General features: G+C 39.5%; 1 protein-coding gene across 3 annotated transcripts in view; it reads left to right on the top strand.

The window, feature by feature from the left end:
• Positions 1 to 19,347, top strand: part of Tmem135 (transmembrane protein 135) — a 268,940-nt gene that overhangs the window by 233,380 nt on the left and 16,213 nt on the right. For all 3 annotated transcript variants that reach the window (XM_060367497.1, XM_060367496.1, XM_060367495.1), the window contains 2 exons: positions 11,016 to 11,057; positions 16,814 to 16,960. In XM_060367497.1, the coding sequence (XP_060223480.1) occupies positions 11,016 to 11,057; positions 16,814 to 16,960 (189 nt within the window). The remainder of the gene's footprint in view (positions 1 to 11,015; positions 11,058 to 16,813; positions 16,961 to 19,347) is intronic.

Raw genomic sequence — 19,347 nt, 5'->3', positions numbered from 1 at the left:
AGAAGCAGTCTTAACCCTCCACTGTTCCTGATACCTAATTACCTCTTTTTCCAAGTTATATGTATCCCTTCCTCCTGTCCTATTTCTACTGTTGCCTTTCTGATGTCCCTTGCCTTTCTTGATATCAAAGACAAGGTTGGGTATCCCTCCATTGTGTGTTGCTAGCATCAGGTTCTGTATGTTAAAGTACTTTCTGTAATATGGTACCATTATTTATTTGTATGACTGCTTCTCTGGATTGTGACACTGTTGCAGGACATTGATGTGGTTGTTTCCAGCACTTGAAGACTTGCATGGTAGATAGTAATTGTCAGTAACTATTTAAGGGTATGAACGAGGGAATAAATGCCGAAGCAATACCAGCAATGTCCCGGCCAACAAATGCTATCGTCTGGATAGCTTTGCTGGATTGGAGTTCCTGGTCGAATGGTGAACATGCTTGCCAGCAGTGGCCCTGCCTTTTAGACTCAATAGCTTCATTTTACAGTGGCACTTTATTTCATTGCCGTTTTAAGAACGCCTCTACATACGGAGATGCTGGAGCCCTCTGTCTCAGACGCGCATGTTCATGTCCAAGTGTAAACGCATGCCAGCTCCTCAGTGTGAAGAAATGAAAGGATCTAGGAGCTCTTGCTAGGTATTCAAGTAGTTGATTCAAAACTAAATTGTTTCAAAACTAAAAATCAAAATGGACAAACCTCAGAGTTTCTGCAATAAAAATGAATCCAAGTACTTGGTGCCCAATTAGGAATATAATTGCTTTATAACCCATAGATTTCTTTTGCTAATTTCTACATAGATTAGAATTTTCTTTTACCATGTTGCCAAGTGTTCTTCTGCTGTACAATACTGTTGCCAGTTCATTGTAATCAGAATGCTCTGGAATGTCTGGACAATTAAGGAATTAGTAAAGAAGGAAACAGACTATGTGTAGTGTCTGCATAACTATAAAGTAATACTTGATGTGTTAGGGAAAAGCCTGTTACCAGAAAGATCTTTAAAATCACCCTGCTTAAAGTTAGTGTGAGAAACCCTGACTAATGGTATCATGTTATGTAGAAAAGAAGAATTTTGTTCTGAATTTCCTTAACTACTCTAAATAAGCATAATGGATTCTTGGCAGTCATATGTTTGGTCTCAGTCATAGACAGGTGCTGTTGTTTACAAACTCCTGTGGTCCTTCACGGGAAGGCATGCATTCTCTTTCCTGCTGACACTGTCCATGCAGGTGTGCTGTGCTTTGGCTGGATAATCTTAAGTGGAAGGGGCACATGTTTAATTAGAAACAGGATTCCAGTTTTCTTTATCCTCCTGACAATTCACACTCATTCCAGATGGACAGCTCTCTATCACTACGATACAAAATAAAGATGGCCTCTATAGTGGACCAATAGCCAGCCCTTGCGCACATGTGGGATGAACAAGGAACACACTTTAGCTGTTAGAAGCCTTTGATTTTGTTTCTGCAATATAAGCCAGTCCCCTAGATCCCAAGCTTTAGCATGAATCTGCAGGAGAACCAAGTGGAGAATTTTGTGGAACACATACATACATTTTGCCATACATGATTTGGCTGCACTGTTTGTTTCTGAACTCTGTGGATTTATAGTAGTAAGAGCCTGTGCCTTCTGTAGGTCAGTGGCCAGGGCTTTGTATTTCTCACATGGAAAGTAGCTCTTGTGGAGGGGAGGCAGGTACAAAAAGGCAACATAGAATCTTGGCCAGTGGATTGTTTTCAAAAATCATGATTTCAGGGCGAGGAGCTGAGCGCCTGTTCCTTTAAAACTCTCCGTGTCCTTTGTCGCTTGTAAAGTTTGCCTAACACCAACTACCATTGTCTTGCTTCAGATCTGTGCTTTCCCTTGGGCACTCTCAGATCCCTTGTCTGTGGTATTTCTTCTTCACAACTGGAGCTCCAGCCAGAGAGTTAGCCATTTGCAATGGATTTCCTGTTGTCTTCTTTAGATGGAACCAAACTGTTTTGGGCAGTTCCTTTCTCTGCCTTGGTGTCTCCATCTATAAAATGTTGCTTGGGTTACTTTAGTTCCAGTTTTTGTTTGTTTGAAATTTCGGATACCATTCTTTTTTTGTGCAGCAATATTGTAGTGTGTGCTGACTTTCTGTTGTACACATGGAAAGTTTTTCAGAAGAATAAGCTGGAGTATTTTAAGTGAATGTCTTGCTATTTGGGGTGATTATATTCTATAGGTTCGTCAGAAAATAGTAATTTCCAAAAGCTTCTAAAATGCTCAAAGATACATATTTTATTATTATTTGTTTTAGATTTGCTCTTTGGGGTTAATTAAGTATACATTTCTGAAAAATGATAGACTAATATTTTTATGTAGCTCTTCATCTTATTCAGTGTGAAAATTCAATTGCTGTATTAATCACATATATACCAATATATTAGAAATAAATTGATATGATTCAAAGATTCTATTTAATTTAAAACACTTGGTTTCATCTTTTTCTCAGCATTAATGGAGAAAGAAAAAAATTCAGAGTATTTACCAGTCTGGCAGTCCTTTAAAAACTGGTTCAATAATCATGGTTATAACTAATTTTATTTACTGTAAATAGTTTTATTTCTAGCCATGCTGTGAATCCGAGTCACTCATCAAATTTTTCTTGGACTCACATGAAATGTCATTTCCATCTTACTTGGTGGTACAGTTAATGTGTCGAGTGCAAGCAGGCATTTCTGGAGAGGAGCTGCGGGCAGGCCCTTCAGTGCAGGGCCCTGGAGACTCCGTTCTGTTCTTTGTTGTCTGCAGGCTTGACCATCGCTGCTGTTACCAGTTCATGTCAATGCAAAAATATATGCTACTGACATTTCTCTCCTGGTGATGCCTGGCTCCCAAGCCGTTGCACGAAGCTTGGAGCACTGCTTTCCTAGTGCAGGTTTTAAGCAAAAGCTGTTCAAGTTCGTCCAAGTTTAAGGAGAAATCTGACTCTGTTGGAGTTGTTCCTGTGTGTTTAAATCCAACTGTTTCTAATTTGTATGTGGGACACACCAGAAGGCAGCGCACAGTAATCATTTGGAGGTTCACACTTGGCTCCCTGCAACTGCTGCCTGCATCAGCGGCATTTTTTGGGTTCTTGGGGACCAACCCAATCCCCAGAGCTTCAGGGCGTGAAACTAGTTTACGAAAAAATATTTATCAGAGTCAAAAGTGGTATTGTTGATTCACTCGAAAGTGCACGAAGGGGATTTATTGAGAATCTTTGGAGTTAAGTGTTGCTTGCGGAGAAAGCAAACAAACCTTCCTGATTTAATTGTTGTTCTTCCAGCTCTGGATTGCTGTGCCTGAGGTAGCTTATACTAAGAACACATTATTTATTCTGTTTTTCATGTTAAGTGGTGTATACAGGCTGAAGCAAAGCTCCATCTTATTGTTCAAACAGTAGTAGACTGTGAGAGGGAGGTCTTGCTGCGTATATTTAGGCAGTGTAATGTTTTAACCACATACATCACAAGTTCTGAACAGTAGCTTGAAGCAATCAACTTAACCTATTGGCATATGCATACATGATTAAAACATTACAATTTTAAAACAAATGTAAAAAGAAATTTGCTGTATCCCATTTTTTTCTTGTACGGTAAGCAAATATAATAAAATGTACAATTATTGGTCAAATCTCAGATTAAATTATAATTCAGAACTAAGGTGCATTCCTACTTTTGAAAATGAGATGGGAAAATGAACCACAAACCATTTTATTGCTTTGTGGGATTAAAACAATTCATATTTAAAGCTAACTACATAAACTTTCATTGTTTAGATTTATTCACTCAATTATTTAAATATGTGAAAGTTTTGCTTGCATGTATGTATGTCCACCACATGTGTGTCTATTGCCCATGGAGGTCAGAAAAGGCCATTGGGTATCCTGGAACTAGAGTTGTGAGCAACTGTATTCGTGCCAGAAACTGAACCCAGATCTTCTGCCAGAGTAAAGAGTGTTCCAGACTACAGAGCCATCTCTCCAACCCCTCGAGTTCTTCACAGTGAAGACAATTATGAGCTCTAAATTTGAGCTATTTAAGTAGACAATCATTCTTTTTAGACATTTAAATTTTTCCGTTGTATTTATTCCAAATTGATTTATGATTTTGGTAACGATGATACAGTAATTAAAAATTTCAAAACTTTGATGACACAAGGCTGTTACTATCATTGATCATTTTTTATAGCACCAGCAGAAATCTTAACATTTACGCTCTGAGCAGTTTCTTTTAAAAACAATTTTTCTAATTTGTCTTTTTGTATTCATGTAATTTCTGTGAGTCATAATATAAAGAGCTGATAGAAAATACTGGAGAAATCTAAGGTTTGAAGTTCTGATTTGAATAGTTAAGGCAGTATATAAAGCTGGCTGCATTCCCCAGATCATCAGCAAATGCCCCTATAATGAAATAATGATCGTTGAGTGGATTAAGATAGAATGTATACTATTGGCCACATTTAACAGTTTGCTTTCATGGATACTGTTCATTGTGTCAGATCAGAGCAGACCACAGAAGCAAGTATTGCAGGATCAAGAGAAGTATAAATATCTTTTCCCCACACGGTCTCTGTGTGTGTGTATGTAAAAAGTAATTGAGTCTTACAGTTCTCTCAAGATTAATTAAAAAAAAAACATGACTATCATCTGTAACTGTGTGTAAATATCAAGATTTTCCTGCACCGTGCATTTTTTTTCCCTCAAGAAATAGTACAATGCAGCCACTCTCGATGAGATCTGATAGACTAAGATCAGAAGGAAGGAGAGGAGGACCTCCCCTGTAAGTGGACTTGGGGAGGGGCATTCGTGAAGAAGGGGGAGGGAAGGTAGAATTAGGAGGGGAAGAGGGAGGGACTTATGGGGGGATACAAAGTGAATAAAGTGTAATTAAAAAATGTTAAAAAAAGAAATAGTGTAAGTGAAACTAAGGAAATATTTTATATTGATTACACTCACCAAATAGTTGAAAATTGAGCAGACAAAACCTTTGCTGCCATCATCATTGTTTTCAGTGTCCTGGGGAGCAGAGAGTGAGGCAGGAGCTGCAGTTCACACCATCCAGTTTTAGAGTGGCTGGTGCAGATGAGGAGGGTACAAAAGCAATCTACAGATTCAATGCAATTCCCATCAATTAGCAGCACAATTCTTTACAGACCTGGAAAGAAAAATTCTCAACTGCATATGGAATAACACAAAACCCAGAATTGCTAAAACAATCCTCTACAATAGAAGATCTTCTGGAGGTATCTCCATCCCTGATCTTAAGTTGTGTATAGAGCAACAATAATAAAAACTGCATGGTACTGACATAGAAACAGAATGGTGGATCAATGGAACCGAACAGAGGACCCAGAAATAAACCCACACACTTATGGACACCTGATCTTTGACAAAGATGCCAAAACCATACAATGGAAAAAAAGATAGCATCTTCAACAAATGGTGCTGGTCTAAATGGATGTCTACATGTAGAAAAATGAAAATAGACCCATACTTATCACCCTGCACCAAACTAAAGTCCAAGTGGATCAAAGGCCTCAACATAAAACCAGACACATTAAATCAGTTAGAAGAAAAAGTGGGGAATATCCTAGAACTCATTGGTACAGGAGAAAACTTCCTGAACAGAACACCAACAGCACAGGCTCTAAGAGCAACAATCAATAAATGAGACCTCATGAAACTGAAAAGCTTCTGTAAAGCAAAGGACACCATCATCAAAACAAAACGACTGCCTACAGATTGAGAAAGAATCTTCACCAACCCTCTATCTGACAGAGGGCTAATATCCAGTATATACAAAGAACTAAAGAAGCTGAAAAGCAGCAAACCAAGTAATCCAATTAAAAAATGGGGAACAGAGCTAAACAGAGAATTCTCTGTAGAGGAATATCGAATGGCAGAGAAACACTTAGAGAAATGCTCAAAGTCATTAGCCATCAGGGAAATGCAAATCAAAACGACCCTGAGATTTCAGCTTACACCCATTAGAATGGCCAAGATGAAAAACTCAAGTGACAACACATGCTGGAGAGGTTGTGGAGAAAGGGGAACCCTCCTCCACTGCTGGTGGGAATGTAAACTTGTACAGTCACTCTGGAAATCCATCTGGCACTTTCTCAGACAACTAGGAATAGTGCTTCCTCAAGATCCTGCCATACTACTCATAGGCATATAGCCAAAAGGGGCTCAAGTACACAATAAGGACATTTGCTCAACCATGTTTGTAGCAGCTTTCTTTGTAATAGCCAGAAGCTGGAAATAGCCCAGATGCCCCTCAACTGAAGAATGGATGCAGAAATTGTGGTACATCTATCTACACAATGGAGTATTACTCTGCAATGAACAGTAAGGAAATCATGAAATTTGCAGGTAAATGGTGGGACCTGGACAGGATCATCCTGAGTGAGCTGTCCCAGAAGCAGAAAGACGCACATGGTATATACTCACTTATATAGACATGTAATATAGGATAAACCTACTAAAACCTGTACATCTAAAGAAACTAATCAAGAGAGAGGACCCTGACTAAAATGTTCAATCCCCATCCTGAAAGGAAAAAAGGATGGACATCAGAAGAAGAAGAAAACAGGAAACAAGCTAGAAACCCGCCACAGAGGGCCTCTGAAAGGCTCTGCCCTGCAGACTATCAAAGCAGACGCTGAGACTATGGCCAACAGTTGGGCAGAGGGCATGGAATCTTACGTAAGAAGTGGGAAATAGTAAGATCTGGAGAGGACGGGAACTCCCCAAGGAGAGCAACAGAACCAGAAAATTTAAACACAGGGAACTTCCCAGAGACTCATACTCCAACCAAGTACCATGCATGGAGATAACCTAGAACCAACCCCTGCACAGATGTAGCCCATGGCAGTTCAGTGTCCAAGTGGGTTACAAAGTAATGGGAAGAGGGACTGCCTCTGACATGAACTGATTGGCCTGCTCTTTGATCACTTCCCACTAAGGTGGGAACAGCCTTACCAGGCCACAGAAGATGACAATGCAGCCACTCCTGATGAGATCTGATATAGACTAAGATCAGAAGGAAGGAGAGGAGGACCTCCCCTATCAGTGGACTTGGGGAGGGGAATGCGTGAAGAAGCGGGTGGGAGGGTGGAATCGGTAGGGGAGGAGGGGAGGGGCTTATGGGGGGATACAAAGTGAATAAAGTGTAATTAATAAAAAAAAATTAAAAAAGAATAAAAAAAGAGAGGAGGGTACTAAATAGTTTATAATTTTGCGAAATTACAGAACAATAGAAACAGAAACATTAAAACTTTAATGTTTTGTTAGTGACACTGAATTCCCTGTAACATGCATATTTAGAGGAAAGCTTGCCAAAAATGTTGCTTGCAGGATACCAGTTCTTCCAGGGTGGTTCTCTATTGCCATCTGCTGGCGGACTGTTGTAATGAACATCACAGCATCTCTAGTCATTTCGCGGGAATTAAGTAAGCCTGGGAGCGAGAAAAAAAAGCATTCTGTGCAGAATTGTTTCTTTTACTATTACTTATACATATAACTCAAAATTTAGACATCTGATCACAAATGTTATTTTAGTAATGTAAGTATTAGGCCTCTCTGTGCCACCTGGGATCCAGTGTGTGGTTCCATCGTTAGCCTTTGTTAATAGCTATATATTGCCTGAGGCTTTTGCTGCAGGACTGAAAACCCCTCTTCTCTCTGTCTTTACTGGGGCTTTTTCTTTTTACAGCTTACATTAGCACAGAGCCTCGCAAAAGTAGAGTAGGCGTTGGATTAGAGTTCGTATCATCTGCACAGACTAAATAGCAAGACTAGGCATTCATGAGTCAATGCGTTGTCTTTATGGACACTTGAAAAGAAAATGTGACTTTATTTTAGAGGGTGATGTTATTTGAAGAAATTGATGGATTTTTTTTCTATAAGAGTTTTTAGAGCTTACAGGTAAATCATACATGTATGTGCACACTGGACACATTTCTTCATCTGTGCTTGTTTCCTTACTTATGGCTGTATCTGGTTTTCTGGGTTTACACGCTATTAAGGGAGTCAGTCATCTTCTATGATTTGTGGACCTGAATCCTTCATGTTCTGTTCTTTCGGGTCAGGTACATCTCACGATTACTATTTCCAAAGTTCGTTTTCTCCCTTAGTCCTATACAGTTGCTCGTGTCAGGATGTGGCCATTGTGTTCTCTTTGCTTTAATCGAAGACCTGTCAGTATTGAATCCTGTCTTGTTTATGCCACATTGAAAGTAGCAAGGCATTTTGACAGCTCACTTTTGACATACATTCACATTCTTTTTCTTTCCCTGTCCCAGCGTGCTCACCTTCTCCACACATCTTTTCTTCTTAATGTCTGTTTTCCACCCAGCAGCCAGAACAATTCTCTTATACCTTAAGAAAGATCTTCCTCTACTGAGAACCTTCCAAAGTCCTTCCATGCCTAAAGCTGCCTCTCTGCATAGTAGAAAACTCCCTCCATTTTGCCTCCATGACCATATTTCCTATCAAGACGTCACTCACCTATTGTGCTCAATTCTAGGAACTTCAGTAGTATGTCCTCACTGCTGTGCAGACTCAGCCCTGCCCTGTACTTGTTGCTTCAAACCAAAATTCCCTTCCTCGTTCCTTAAAGGTTCTGACCTGATTATTGCCCTTTGCTTTCTTTATGAGTCTCTTCATGACCCATTATGAAAGGGAAAAAAAAAAAAAGCCTGACTTTCCACCAGCTCTTCCCTCCCCCACCTGCAGGATTTTTGCCACAGTAGTTATTCTGTGTCTTATGTCCTTGTTGAATCTGTCCCCAAAGGTGGATGTCAGATGAGAATGTTGTTCCTGTGTCCGTGGCTGTATACTGAAACCCAAGCTAGTTCCTACACATAGTAGACACCCAATATGTGATGGATAAAGACGTAAATAGAGACTGGATTTAGTCTGCATTGTCATCACCTAGGCCACAGCAAAGTGTAGGCCTTTTTGATGGGCTCCACCTTGTTGAATTCTGTGTATCACATCTTCCAAAAATAAGGTAGATTTCAGTAATGTTCCAAAATTAGGTAAACTCCTATATAATACATTGTCAAAATGGGGTCTGTATTTTAAAGATTCTTCTTACAGAATAATTACGTTATTGTTCTCTTGATTCTCAATTACCTTAACAATCCTATACACATGAACGGAAGAAAGAATAGCACCTTTTGAACCCGTGCTAAAACTTTACCAATATGAAGTGCTTTCCACAGGGTTCTGCTGAAGAACCAGACTTCCATCATAATAAAATTGCATATTCATTTGTATATTCTGACTTTTTGCTGGAAAGCTATTTTTTGATGTTTGCTCTGTAATTAAATGTATTGTGCAGGGTCACAAATACGCCTTACTGACTTGACTGTCAGAATCTTTTGACTGTTCAGCACTCAGAAAGACAAATGGCTATCTTTTAAGAGTAACAGCCCAAAGCCGAAGTTTGTTCCAGGATGTACATAATCTTTTAATTGATCTACAGCTTACTTTTCCCTCGTCAATAGACCCCTTGCCCACTCCTTCACCATGCCAGCAATCTAGATGATGGGTTTTAAATTACCGTGAAACACTTTCTTCTGACGGAGAAAGATAAGTTTAAGAAATTTAATAATGTAATTTGCCCAAGAACATTTTCATTTAATTTATAAATTCCTTTGCCTTCATGCTCATTCTGTGTAGATATTTATGTCATGTATTACCTAATTATAACCTTATGATTACATTTCTCATTGTCAACACGCCCACTATGTCAGTTATGCTGCTTAACTGAAATAAAGCCATAAATGTCTTCAAACATCTTTACATGGATTAACTGTTTTCTAAGATTCTAGGTCACATCTAATAAAATATATTTTAAAATTAGAGTAGTCAGGGTGGTTTTTTTTTTTTTTTTTTTTTGTATATTCTCTTTATAGCTTATCATACAAGTGATGAGCAGAATGAGTTTGCCACTTATATTTGCAAAAAAAGCTTTTAAAATTCAGGTCAAATGAGACCATCATTTTGTCACTAATCTTTGTAAATTTTTTCAAGGAAATAATAATTATTGATAACAATTTTCCCAGATCTCTTTATATTTATACCAAAGGCTCTTTGTGGCTATAGTCTTTTTGCATACGGGGCTTTTGAGTATTACTAATGTCTTGAGTACATTTTAAATACGTACTGTTAATTTGAGAATCTTAATTCTGGCATAGCCTGCATCTTCCCCAGTTAAGGACAATATAGTAACAGGAGGATGGGCAGGATAAATGCTTAATTTTGTCAGATTACTACTGCCACTACCCCTGCATATCTAGAGTTCTGAATCTTGTTAGTCTGTTAATCCTTTGACCTCCATGAGGTAAGGTTGCTGCAGGTCTTGAGCCGGCATGCAAGTACAAATGCATGTAAGCCTACCTACAAAGTATGGATGAAGGAAAGGCCCAAACTGCGGGCAGTGATAAATGTTCAAGAAATGCTATTTGGATTCTCCTCCTTCCAGTCTCAGTGTGTTCCTACCCCATGTTACTTGTGCTGCTTTGCCTTAACCAGAGGTTTTGTGGGATGTTGAAATGAACTCGGGGCCTTTCTGTGTCTGCTCAGCTCAGCTCCTTGTTGCACTGAATTAATGAGTCAGGACCTGGAGCTGACATTTGTGAGATACTCAAGAGAGTGGATGTGATGTTTTTCTTCATGGGAAATCAGCCCTCAGGGATCAGGTAGACTGAAGATTGTTTTAGCCTCCTTTTAGATTCAGATGGCGCTCTTAGAAGATTGACTTAAATTTCTTCTACCCTGGCTCTGAGGATTGAGCCCCAAGTTATTATGTTCCTATGCCACAGGACACCTTTAGTATACTAGTTGCTTTGTGTTAGGGACTGGCTGTATATTTCATTGCTAATGTCATTACCAAAAAAATTTACATTTTAAACTATTTTTAGGAAGAAAAAGCTTTTTAATATATTTACCTTATATTCCAAAACATATCATTTTATGATTGCAAATTTTTGTTTTAGGTGCAAAGATGGTTTGAAAGGCTTTACGTTTTCTGCACTTAGGTAAGTAAATCTGTCTTTGTGTTGAGAGAAGTTACAACTTAACCTTTGAAAATAATGAATGTATATAATTATAATAAAGATTGATTAATGTAATTTTTAATCTGATAAATTTTAAAAATCATAATAGTATTCTCTGCCTTTGTGGGTAGTTTATGGAATAATTTCTTAAACTGAGCTACAGACTTACAGTATGTCTTAAGTGTTCCTAAAGTGTTTGATTTTCATCTCCCAGTATAGCAACTGGCTTATTATATATGCTGTGTAAGTGCTAGCTATCACCATTATTGCATTTTATAGCTTAAAGCATCTTCATAAAGTAGACAGTTTTATTTGCAACGGTTCTGCAAGGTTGTTTTGTCATGTGTTGAATGGAATGTTTCCCTAATATCTCACTGTAACTACTAATCTGAACCCCACATTTTCTTAGTTCATGTCACAAGCATTACCTATTTTATTTTTTAGTGTTGATAGAGTACTTGCCTAGTGAAGTTTGATAGCATGGCATTCACTGAAAGTATTAGAAAAGTTGGTGTGTGCCTCAGGGCAGGTTTCAGAGACTCCTCCGTGCTTATTCTGAGGAGCTTGCACAGTAGGTGCTCTAGTGCAGGGCTCACAGTTCACAGTGAGTGCCCAGATGCTGTCTGCATCTTTCAGGGGATGTGCATTTGAGGCATGGTGTTAGATTAGGAAGAATGAAGAAGAGCACTGTTCGTAGAGGTGAATAAAAATGCTGAAATTAATTTTAAAAGTGAACCAAAATATAGATGCACATATTCTGAAGCACTGAAATTATCACAAACCATCATAGATCTGTGTGGGCAGGAAGAAGGAAGAAGGATTGGTACTTTAATGGCTTTGGGTGAGATTCACTTGGAGACGATAAGTCATCTGTGGGCATGGAATACCCTATGAGCAATTTCACAAGTGAATGCATTTAGTGCCACTGAGTAATGGGTAAGGTGTCCAATATTTGGTTGAGTATAATTTAGCATTCTTTGATGTACTAATGTTATGTCAAAACATTACAACCCATGCTGGTTGTAAATTTAAAAAGTATATAAAATGCATATTATTAAAGGAAGGATTGCAATTTAAAATGTGTATTGTGGCATATAAAGGAAGTTTTGGCAGGTGATGTCAGAGTGCCAAAGATTTAAGGCTCGGGAGTGACTGATCTGGATTTAATAAGCGGGTAGAGAGTCAGAGAAAGGTGTTTGAGGGAGATGGTTCACAGTGACTTTGAAGAGTGAGTCCAGTGGAAATTTGGGACATTGGATGACAGAATGCTATGGGTAGGAAGCTAAGTACTGTGGGATAATGAGACGATTTGAGAGGAAAATGGAAGAAGATAAAGATGAGTAGATGATGTTTTCCATATTTTACAACCTGTCTCCCACCCCCGAGCACTGAAAGCTGAGTGTGCAGAGGAGGTTGACATGAGCCCACAGATTAGACAGCGTGGCAGGACAGTGTGTGATTGTGAGTGTTTCAGGGTTTAGTGGTGGAGCACCTGCCAGGAGCATCTGAGGTCTTGGGTACAATCCCCAGGGGTGTGGAGAGAGTAGGAGAGCAAAAGCTGTACTGATAAAACCATGATAACTAGACTTCTGAAGCCAGGACACATGTGCACTTTCTAACTTTGTATTTTTCATTAAGAAATATATATGAAAATAGCTTTTTTGCCTTTATCTTAAATAATGATAAAGAGTACTTTTTAAACTGGAAGGAGAGAACAAAATCAAAAGATGATTTTCTTAGGAGAAAACTGCCTCATTTTCGTAAGATTCCCCAAATCCTTGGAAAATCTGAGACATTTCAGAATTTTTTTATATCTCTTCACAGGTACTTTGAATCAGGAGTTAGTCTGGGATGTTTGCAGTGAACTTCTTCTGTGTTACATGACAATATTTTAGAAGAAAGTTCACTGTTACAAGTACTCTTGTTAAAGAAAAGTGTTCAGTATTGAAAATTGTTGCATTTATATGGTACGTGTATTTCTACTCAGCAGGCTGATTTCATCTTAGATTGCCTGTACTGCCCATTGATTACTCTTAGAGATTAAAAGATGGTAGAGAATTCTAGCACCAAAGGCTAGATTCTATTTTTATTGTCAAGATTCATTGTCAAAAAAATAATGGGTTAATGTACATTGTTCTTGGAGGTTTCCTTAAGTAATGCTTGGCACAATTTTCGAGTCTTCATCTCTCCATTGTTGCCTGTCTGATTTTTGTTACAGACACATACAATGAGTTTATAGCCTGTCAAAATCCACAACATTTAACATTAATTCCAGAAGGGAGGGGCAGAAAAGTACTTGTGGTGTCCAGACTTAGTAAGTATGACTCCCTGGCAGTGTTAAGCTTTAGGAGAGAAGGATATTCGATGCCTGATGGGTTTGAGGGTGCTGGCCACGCTTCAACTTAGATGGCTGCAAATGGATGCTGTCACCATCAGGCTTGAAGGAAGTGCTTATCCTCTACAGTTTGTAATTACTCTATTATGAAAACACATACTGTCCCATAGAGGAAAAGTCCTCTTCATCTAGTACAACCATTCATAAAGCCGCCGAGATAAATGTCTCCTGGGTAGACACAAGCAAAAAGCTTTAGAATATAAAACTTAACACTAATTCAGCACCCATGTTTAAAGCTTCCTGCCTGTAAAAGAGTACATGAGCTATAAAGATAACATCCCTTCACTATTTATTTGGTTGTTTTTACTCTGTCTCCAGATCTGTGTCCAGATGTTGAGAATGTACTGATGAGTGAGTCAGATATACTTCTGCCTTCAGAGACTGCAGAAAGGACGATATTAATTGAAATTGTGCTGATATTACAAAGGAAGGACTGGATTTTTCTACTCTGTATTTCAGCCAGAACTAACAGTCTTGCTTTCCAAGTTGTGTATAGGAAAAAAAAAAACAAAAAAGACAGAGAAGAAGGCAGAGAAACTGCAAAGAATCTTTACCAGGCATAAAAAAAAAAAGCCATCTGCTGTAATAGAACAAATTAAGTGTTATACATTTCACTGATGATTTTTTTCCCTTATGAAAGAAGAATGGTTGACAGTACAGAAAGAAAGCTAACTTTTAAAAGGCAGAAAATATTTAATAAACATGTAGGGAGGAATGATGCAGACTAAAGAACAGCAGTAAGGCATTGGCTTACCTCTGGGGACCAGTCTCTCAGTCCACTGAAGTCAGCACTGGTCTGGTCACATGGTAAACGTGGGTACCAAACTTAACGTGGGTTAAGTTTGCACTTAACTCAGTAGGTGATAAGCTGGTGAAATTCTCTGAGGGTGAGAATACCAAGTTCTGCTCTGCACTTTGGGAGACTTCCTCTGGAAAGTCTATGGAGAAATTATCTCTCTATGCAGATAGGAGTAGAAGGCCCTGGAAGAGCTAATGGCCAGGGGGAAGGACCATGGGAGAAGAGCCAGTGCAGGTGTTTAAAGGGGCGTGGCTCAGTGATTAAGACATCAAACTCTAGGCCAGTGGTTCTCACCCTTCCTGATGCTGTGACTCTTGTGTTGTGGTGACCCCACCCATAAAACTATTTTATTGCTACTTCATAACTGCAAATTTGCTGCTGCTATGAATTGTAATATAAATATCTGGTATGCAGGATATCTGATATGTGATTCCCAGTGGGGTCACAACCCACAGGTTGAGAACTGCTGCTCTAGACAGATATAGTTCTGTATTAGTGGTTGCTGACAATGCGGCTTCTGTGCAGAGGGGGTCACTCATGCTAACTCATGGGAAGTATAGTACCTGTAGTGCTTCTGTGGGATGAAATGATATAACATTTGCAAAATGCTTGTTGGCACTGTGCCTGTCATGTAATAGGTCCTTAGAACACAGGTTATTGCCTCATTCATTCATTCATTCATTCAGTATTTTAATTAAGTTTTTGCAGTGTCACAGACCTGCTAGATATTGTCATACAATAGCAAAGAAAATGAACATAGCTTCACAGTCCCTACTGTTGAGCTAGCCATGCATACTTCTAAAGTGGTGCTTACATTGTTGGGTGTGCATGGGCTCACAAGGCCATAAGTAAAGGGCATGGCCTGACCTGAATGCAGGGCAAGAACAGCTTCTCCAAGGTGTGTCCTGTACTGTGAGATCATCCACACTGGCCAAAAGAGTAGTAGGCTCCAAAAAGCAGTAGAGAGACTGTCTTTTTAGTTTTATCTGGAAACTTGTGTGGAACTGAGTGCAGATCTTAAACTCGGCAGGCACAATCACAAATATTGAACAGAATCATTAGTAGTAACAGCACCCAAAGCTCTCAGCTGCCGTGTGCTGGCAGAAAAGCTCTTTGCACACCCGGTTTGATTGGGAAAGCTGAATGTTTTACTGAGCTAGCCAGACCGGGATGAGTCAGTCAGTGGTTGGTTCTAACAGCATTTTGGTTTTCTTTTCCGAGTACTTAAGCTTTCATATTTTGTTTGTCACGGTCTCAGTTCCGGAATGTTAGTGGAATAATATTGATCCTCTGTAAATTGATACTTTGAGTAGACTTTCTGAATGTTTTGAAGGGTATTTCCTTCAGAAATACCAGCTATTCTTTGTATCAGCAATGACTTTTAGTGCAGTTAGAAACAGCTGTGCAGGTTCTGAGACGGCTCACTTCCTCGGTGTTCTCTGATGGTAGGAACATTTTCAATTGCCCTGTTTTGACAAGTGGTCATCTCCTATATGTGTTTGATTTCTCCAAAGGAAAATGAGTAAATTGGAATAATAATAATAACAATAATAGAGTTTAAATTTCCTAAGGAAATACGAGGATAGGCATTTTTAGATACTTCTATCCTTTAGTTACCACTGTTTTCCTGGGGACCTAAAGCCCTTCCATGTGCAAGTGACTTTACCTAATGCCACTGCTAATCAGTGAAGATGCCTATGTAAGCGAGGGTACTGTGAAGCCACAGAATTAGATGACCCCATGGGTGGAAAGAAAGGCTTCTTTGGGGCAATTCAAAGCTACTATGGCTATCTCCTGGGGTGTAGAGAGACTTGCACAGGTGGGAAAGCCTTGCTGGTTTTACAGGGACAAGAAGTTGTTGGGAGGGAGTCTGTAAGCTGAAACAACCTGGAAGTTTAGAGTAGCAGTGGGTAAAGAGCCAGGACCTTTGATACCTGTTCTGGATATGTGCTAATAGGGAACTAGATGACCCATTGCTGGAGCGCAGGTGCAATAAGGGAAGTGGTGGCTCTTCCTGACAGACAGAAACTCATGGCTTCGCAAGTGTCTGAGGAATGCCCGGTGTGAGCTTCTGTTTATCCACTAGCAAACGGTCTGTTTGCCTGGTGGGAGCCAACCTGAGCTGAGCCCTTCATTTGGGGTGTGGGGGCCCACTCTGAACCTAACAGCCATCAGGTATAAACACAGTTTTACTCTGAATGAGAAACTAAATCAATTGTAATTATGATTGATCTCTGGATCCAAATTGACCTGTTTCTCTTGAAAAAATCTTAAGTATGTAATACCTTAAAAATGTCCTAAGTTAATGACTGCCTCATAGAAGTTCTGCAGTATATTGTAACTGGTTAATTTGATTTAAAAATATCAGCAAGCAGAGGAAATTTAAAAAAAATTAAATCTTTTTTTAGAGTATATTACTTCATTTAAGTTGTGAAAATAACTGTTTTAACTAAGAAATTAAACTATTTGTATTTAAACAGATTTTTTTTCCCTACTGAAAAAAGTGAAGGGTGAAAATGACTGACACTGTGCTCTTGCCTTCAGGTTTATTGTAGGGAAGGAAGAAATCCCCACACACTCTTACTCACCTGAGACAGCATATGCGAAAGTGGAGCAGAAGAGGGAGAAGCACAGAGGAAAGCCAAGAGGAATGAGCATAGTCGCTCTGGTCAGGACGCTTGTGGACTCCATGTGAGTGCTCTGTCCCGTGTGTCACACTTAGTCCCTGTCTCCTGTGGGCTCTATGCATGCTCAGGCATGTTTTTCCTCCTCAGGTAAATGGTATTACTCTTTGATCTCAGCAACAACTCTATCTAGAGTTTATAGAATGTGCATGCTGGCAAGGGAATGTGGCTCTTTCTTTCTCACTGGATGGTGCATCATTACATGCCTTTAAAGTAGATTTTGTGGAATTAGAATCATTTTGTTGTTGTTGTTGTTTATTCTAAGCAGAGTTAAGGTGGGTATGAGGGAGGAGTGTAGAAGCATTAGTTTGTCCTTAGTAGCTGTGTTAGAGTATGGAAAAGAGAGTATACTCGCTGAGAGAATCAAGATGCTACAGGAGTAAGGAGCAAACTTTAAGTAAAGGATATTTTCCAGCAGTGACAATATTTAGGGCTCTGGATGAAATATTTATTTGTGTATTATACAGAAAAATAAATCTTTACATTTTGCACATTCATTTTTATTTTAGCATAGACATTTAATAAAATATATATTTTAATTAATTTATTTACTTACTTTACATCTGTATCTTAGCCTTCCCTCCTCCCCTCTCTATCCCACTCTCCCTCCCTCTTTACCCCTTCTCCCACTCACCACCCAACTCAGCACCTCAGTCAAGTTACTTCAGGACTTAATACATCCTCTTCCCCTGCAGCTGGCGAGGCAGCCCCAGTAGGGGGAAGTGATCAAAATCAGACAGCAGAGTCCGTGTGAGACAGTTCCTGCTCTCCTTACCAGGGAACCCACGTGAAGCTTGAGCTGCTCTTGGCTACATGTATGTGAGGGGCCTAAGTCCAGTTCATGCAAGGTCCTTGGTTGGTTCTTCAGTCTCTGCCAGGCCCTCTGATTCCTAGCTAGTTGGCTCTGTTGGTCTTCAGTGGTTTAAACTTATGACATCAGCCAGTGAAACAGTCATGGTAGTGATATGTTAGAGAGAATGGAACGAGTAGACAACACTGAGAGAAATGGGATCATTTGTAGGAAGAATTCAGAAAGCTTGCCTTTGACTCTTAATTTGCCTCTATCAGCTCTGTGTTGTTGGGCAAATACTGTTCTTCATAAAATCCTTGTCTATAGCCTGGGATTGGCAATAAATGAAATGACAGTTGTGGAATTGCCTGCTGGACTGAGTAGCCATAGATGATGGTCACATTTTTGCCAAATTCATTTTTTTGTTTTCCTTTCAGTCTATACTGCAAGTAGAACATGGGAACACAGGAAGTGTAGAGGGCAGAAACAGGTGTGGCATTCATTTTAAGCAAATACAAAAATAGGTTTGGGTTACCTGAATGAAGAGAAGTTTCCCCTTAAGTGAAGTAATTGAGAGGGTAATAACAGGAGATCATGAATGGACAGAGGTGCATGGCTTGTGGGGTAAGCATCGATTCAGCCAGCGAAGTAACTGCAACAGTAAACAGGGAGGATGTGGTGAGCAGATGAGGGTGCATGGTTCCTGGAGTCAGTGTTGATTGGGACATGACAGCCATTGTCTAGGCAGCTGCAGTCAATCTACTCAGGTGGAGCTATTCACAGAATTTTATAGAAGCAGTGATAAAAGTTTGACCTTCTAGGACACTGTGAGCCATCCTGGTGACCAAGGAAAGATTACATGACTGTACTGATGATTTCAGTACTTAACTTTGCTAGTAAAGGAGTTCTGGTAGGAAAATCTGACCTATCTTTGAAGAGGACTTTGAGAGTTATTAAGAGCTATGGTTTGCATAAGGCAGACCTCTCTAGTCCCCCTCTCTTCAAGCTTTCAGCTTTAATCACTCAGCACTTCCACATGGCCACATACAGCACATCATTCCCATGATGTAAGATGCTGAGGTCAGAAATGTGTTGGTGCCCTCGCCTTTGGCCAGGAGAGGCTGCCTGTGTAATCCAGCTGCGGTGCAGAAACTGGTTTCTGAAAGGTTTTGCTAGAGTTAGCACAGGGTTGGAGAGAGACAGAACATTGCTCTACAAGCTACCTTTATACCCAGGGAAAGTTTATGTGCTCCGATTGCAGAAACAGTTAACCAGCCTGAGCGAAGTCACAGTGACTGTAGACTTTGGAACCTTCAGAGAAAACGAGAGCTACTGAGATGCACGTTCGTCGACTTACATTTTTATGCTGGGGATGAATGAGGGGTCATAGATTCAGAGTCACACATGAACAGTAGTCCTGGCAGAAATGTTTATATGAAACACCAGACGATAAGTGGCTTACAGTTAAATCACAAGTAACCTCTGAGTTTCCACATGATTCCTATTTCTGTATTTATTTTAATAACTGAATTTTGAATTCTGACACTTTATCGGGTTTCTTTTCCAGATGTTTCCTCTCAAATATAATTACATATAAATTCCTG

This window comes from Meriones unguiculatus, chromosome 14 (assembly GCF_030254825.1).
Source record: "Meriones unguiculatus strain TT.TT164.6M chromosome 14, Bangor_MerUng_6.1, whole genome shotgun sequence".
In the NCBI taxonomy this organism is placed as follows: Eukaryota; Metazoa; Chordata; class Mammalia; order Rodentia; family Muridae; genus Meriones; species Meriones unguiculatus.
This window is presented reverse-complemented; position numbering and strand designations above follow the sequence as displayed.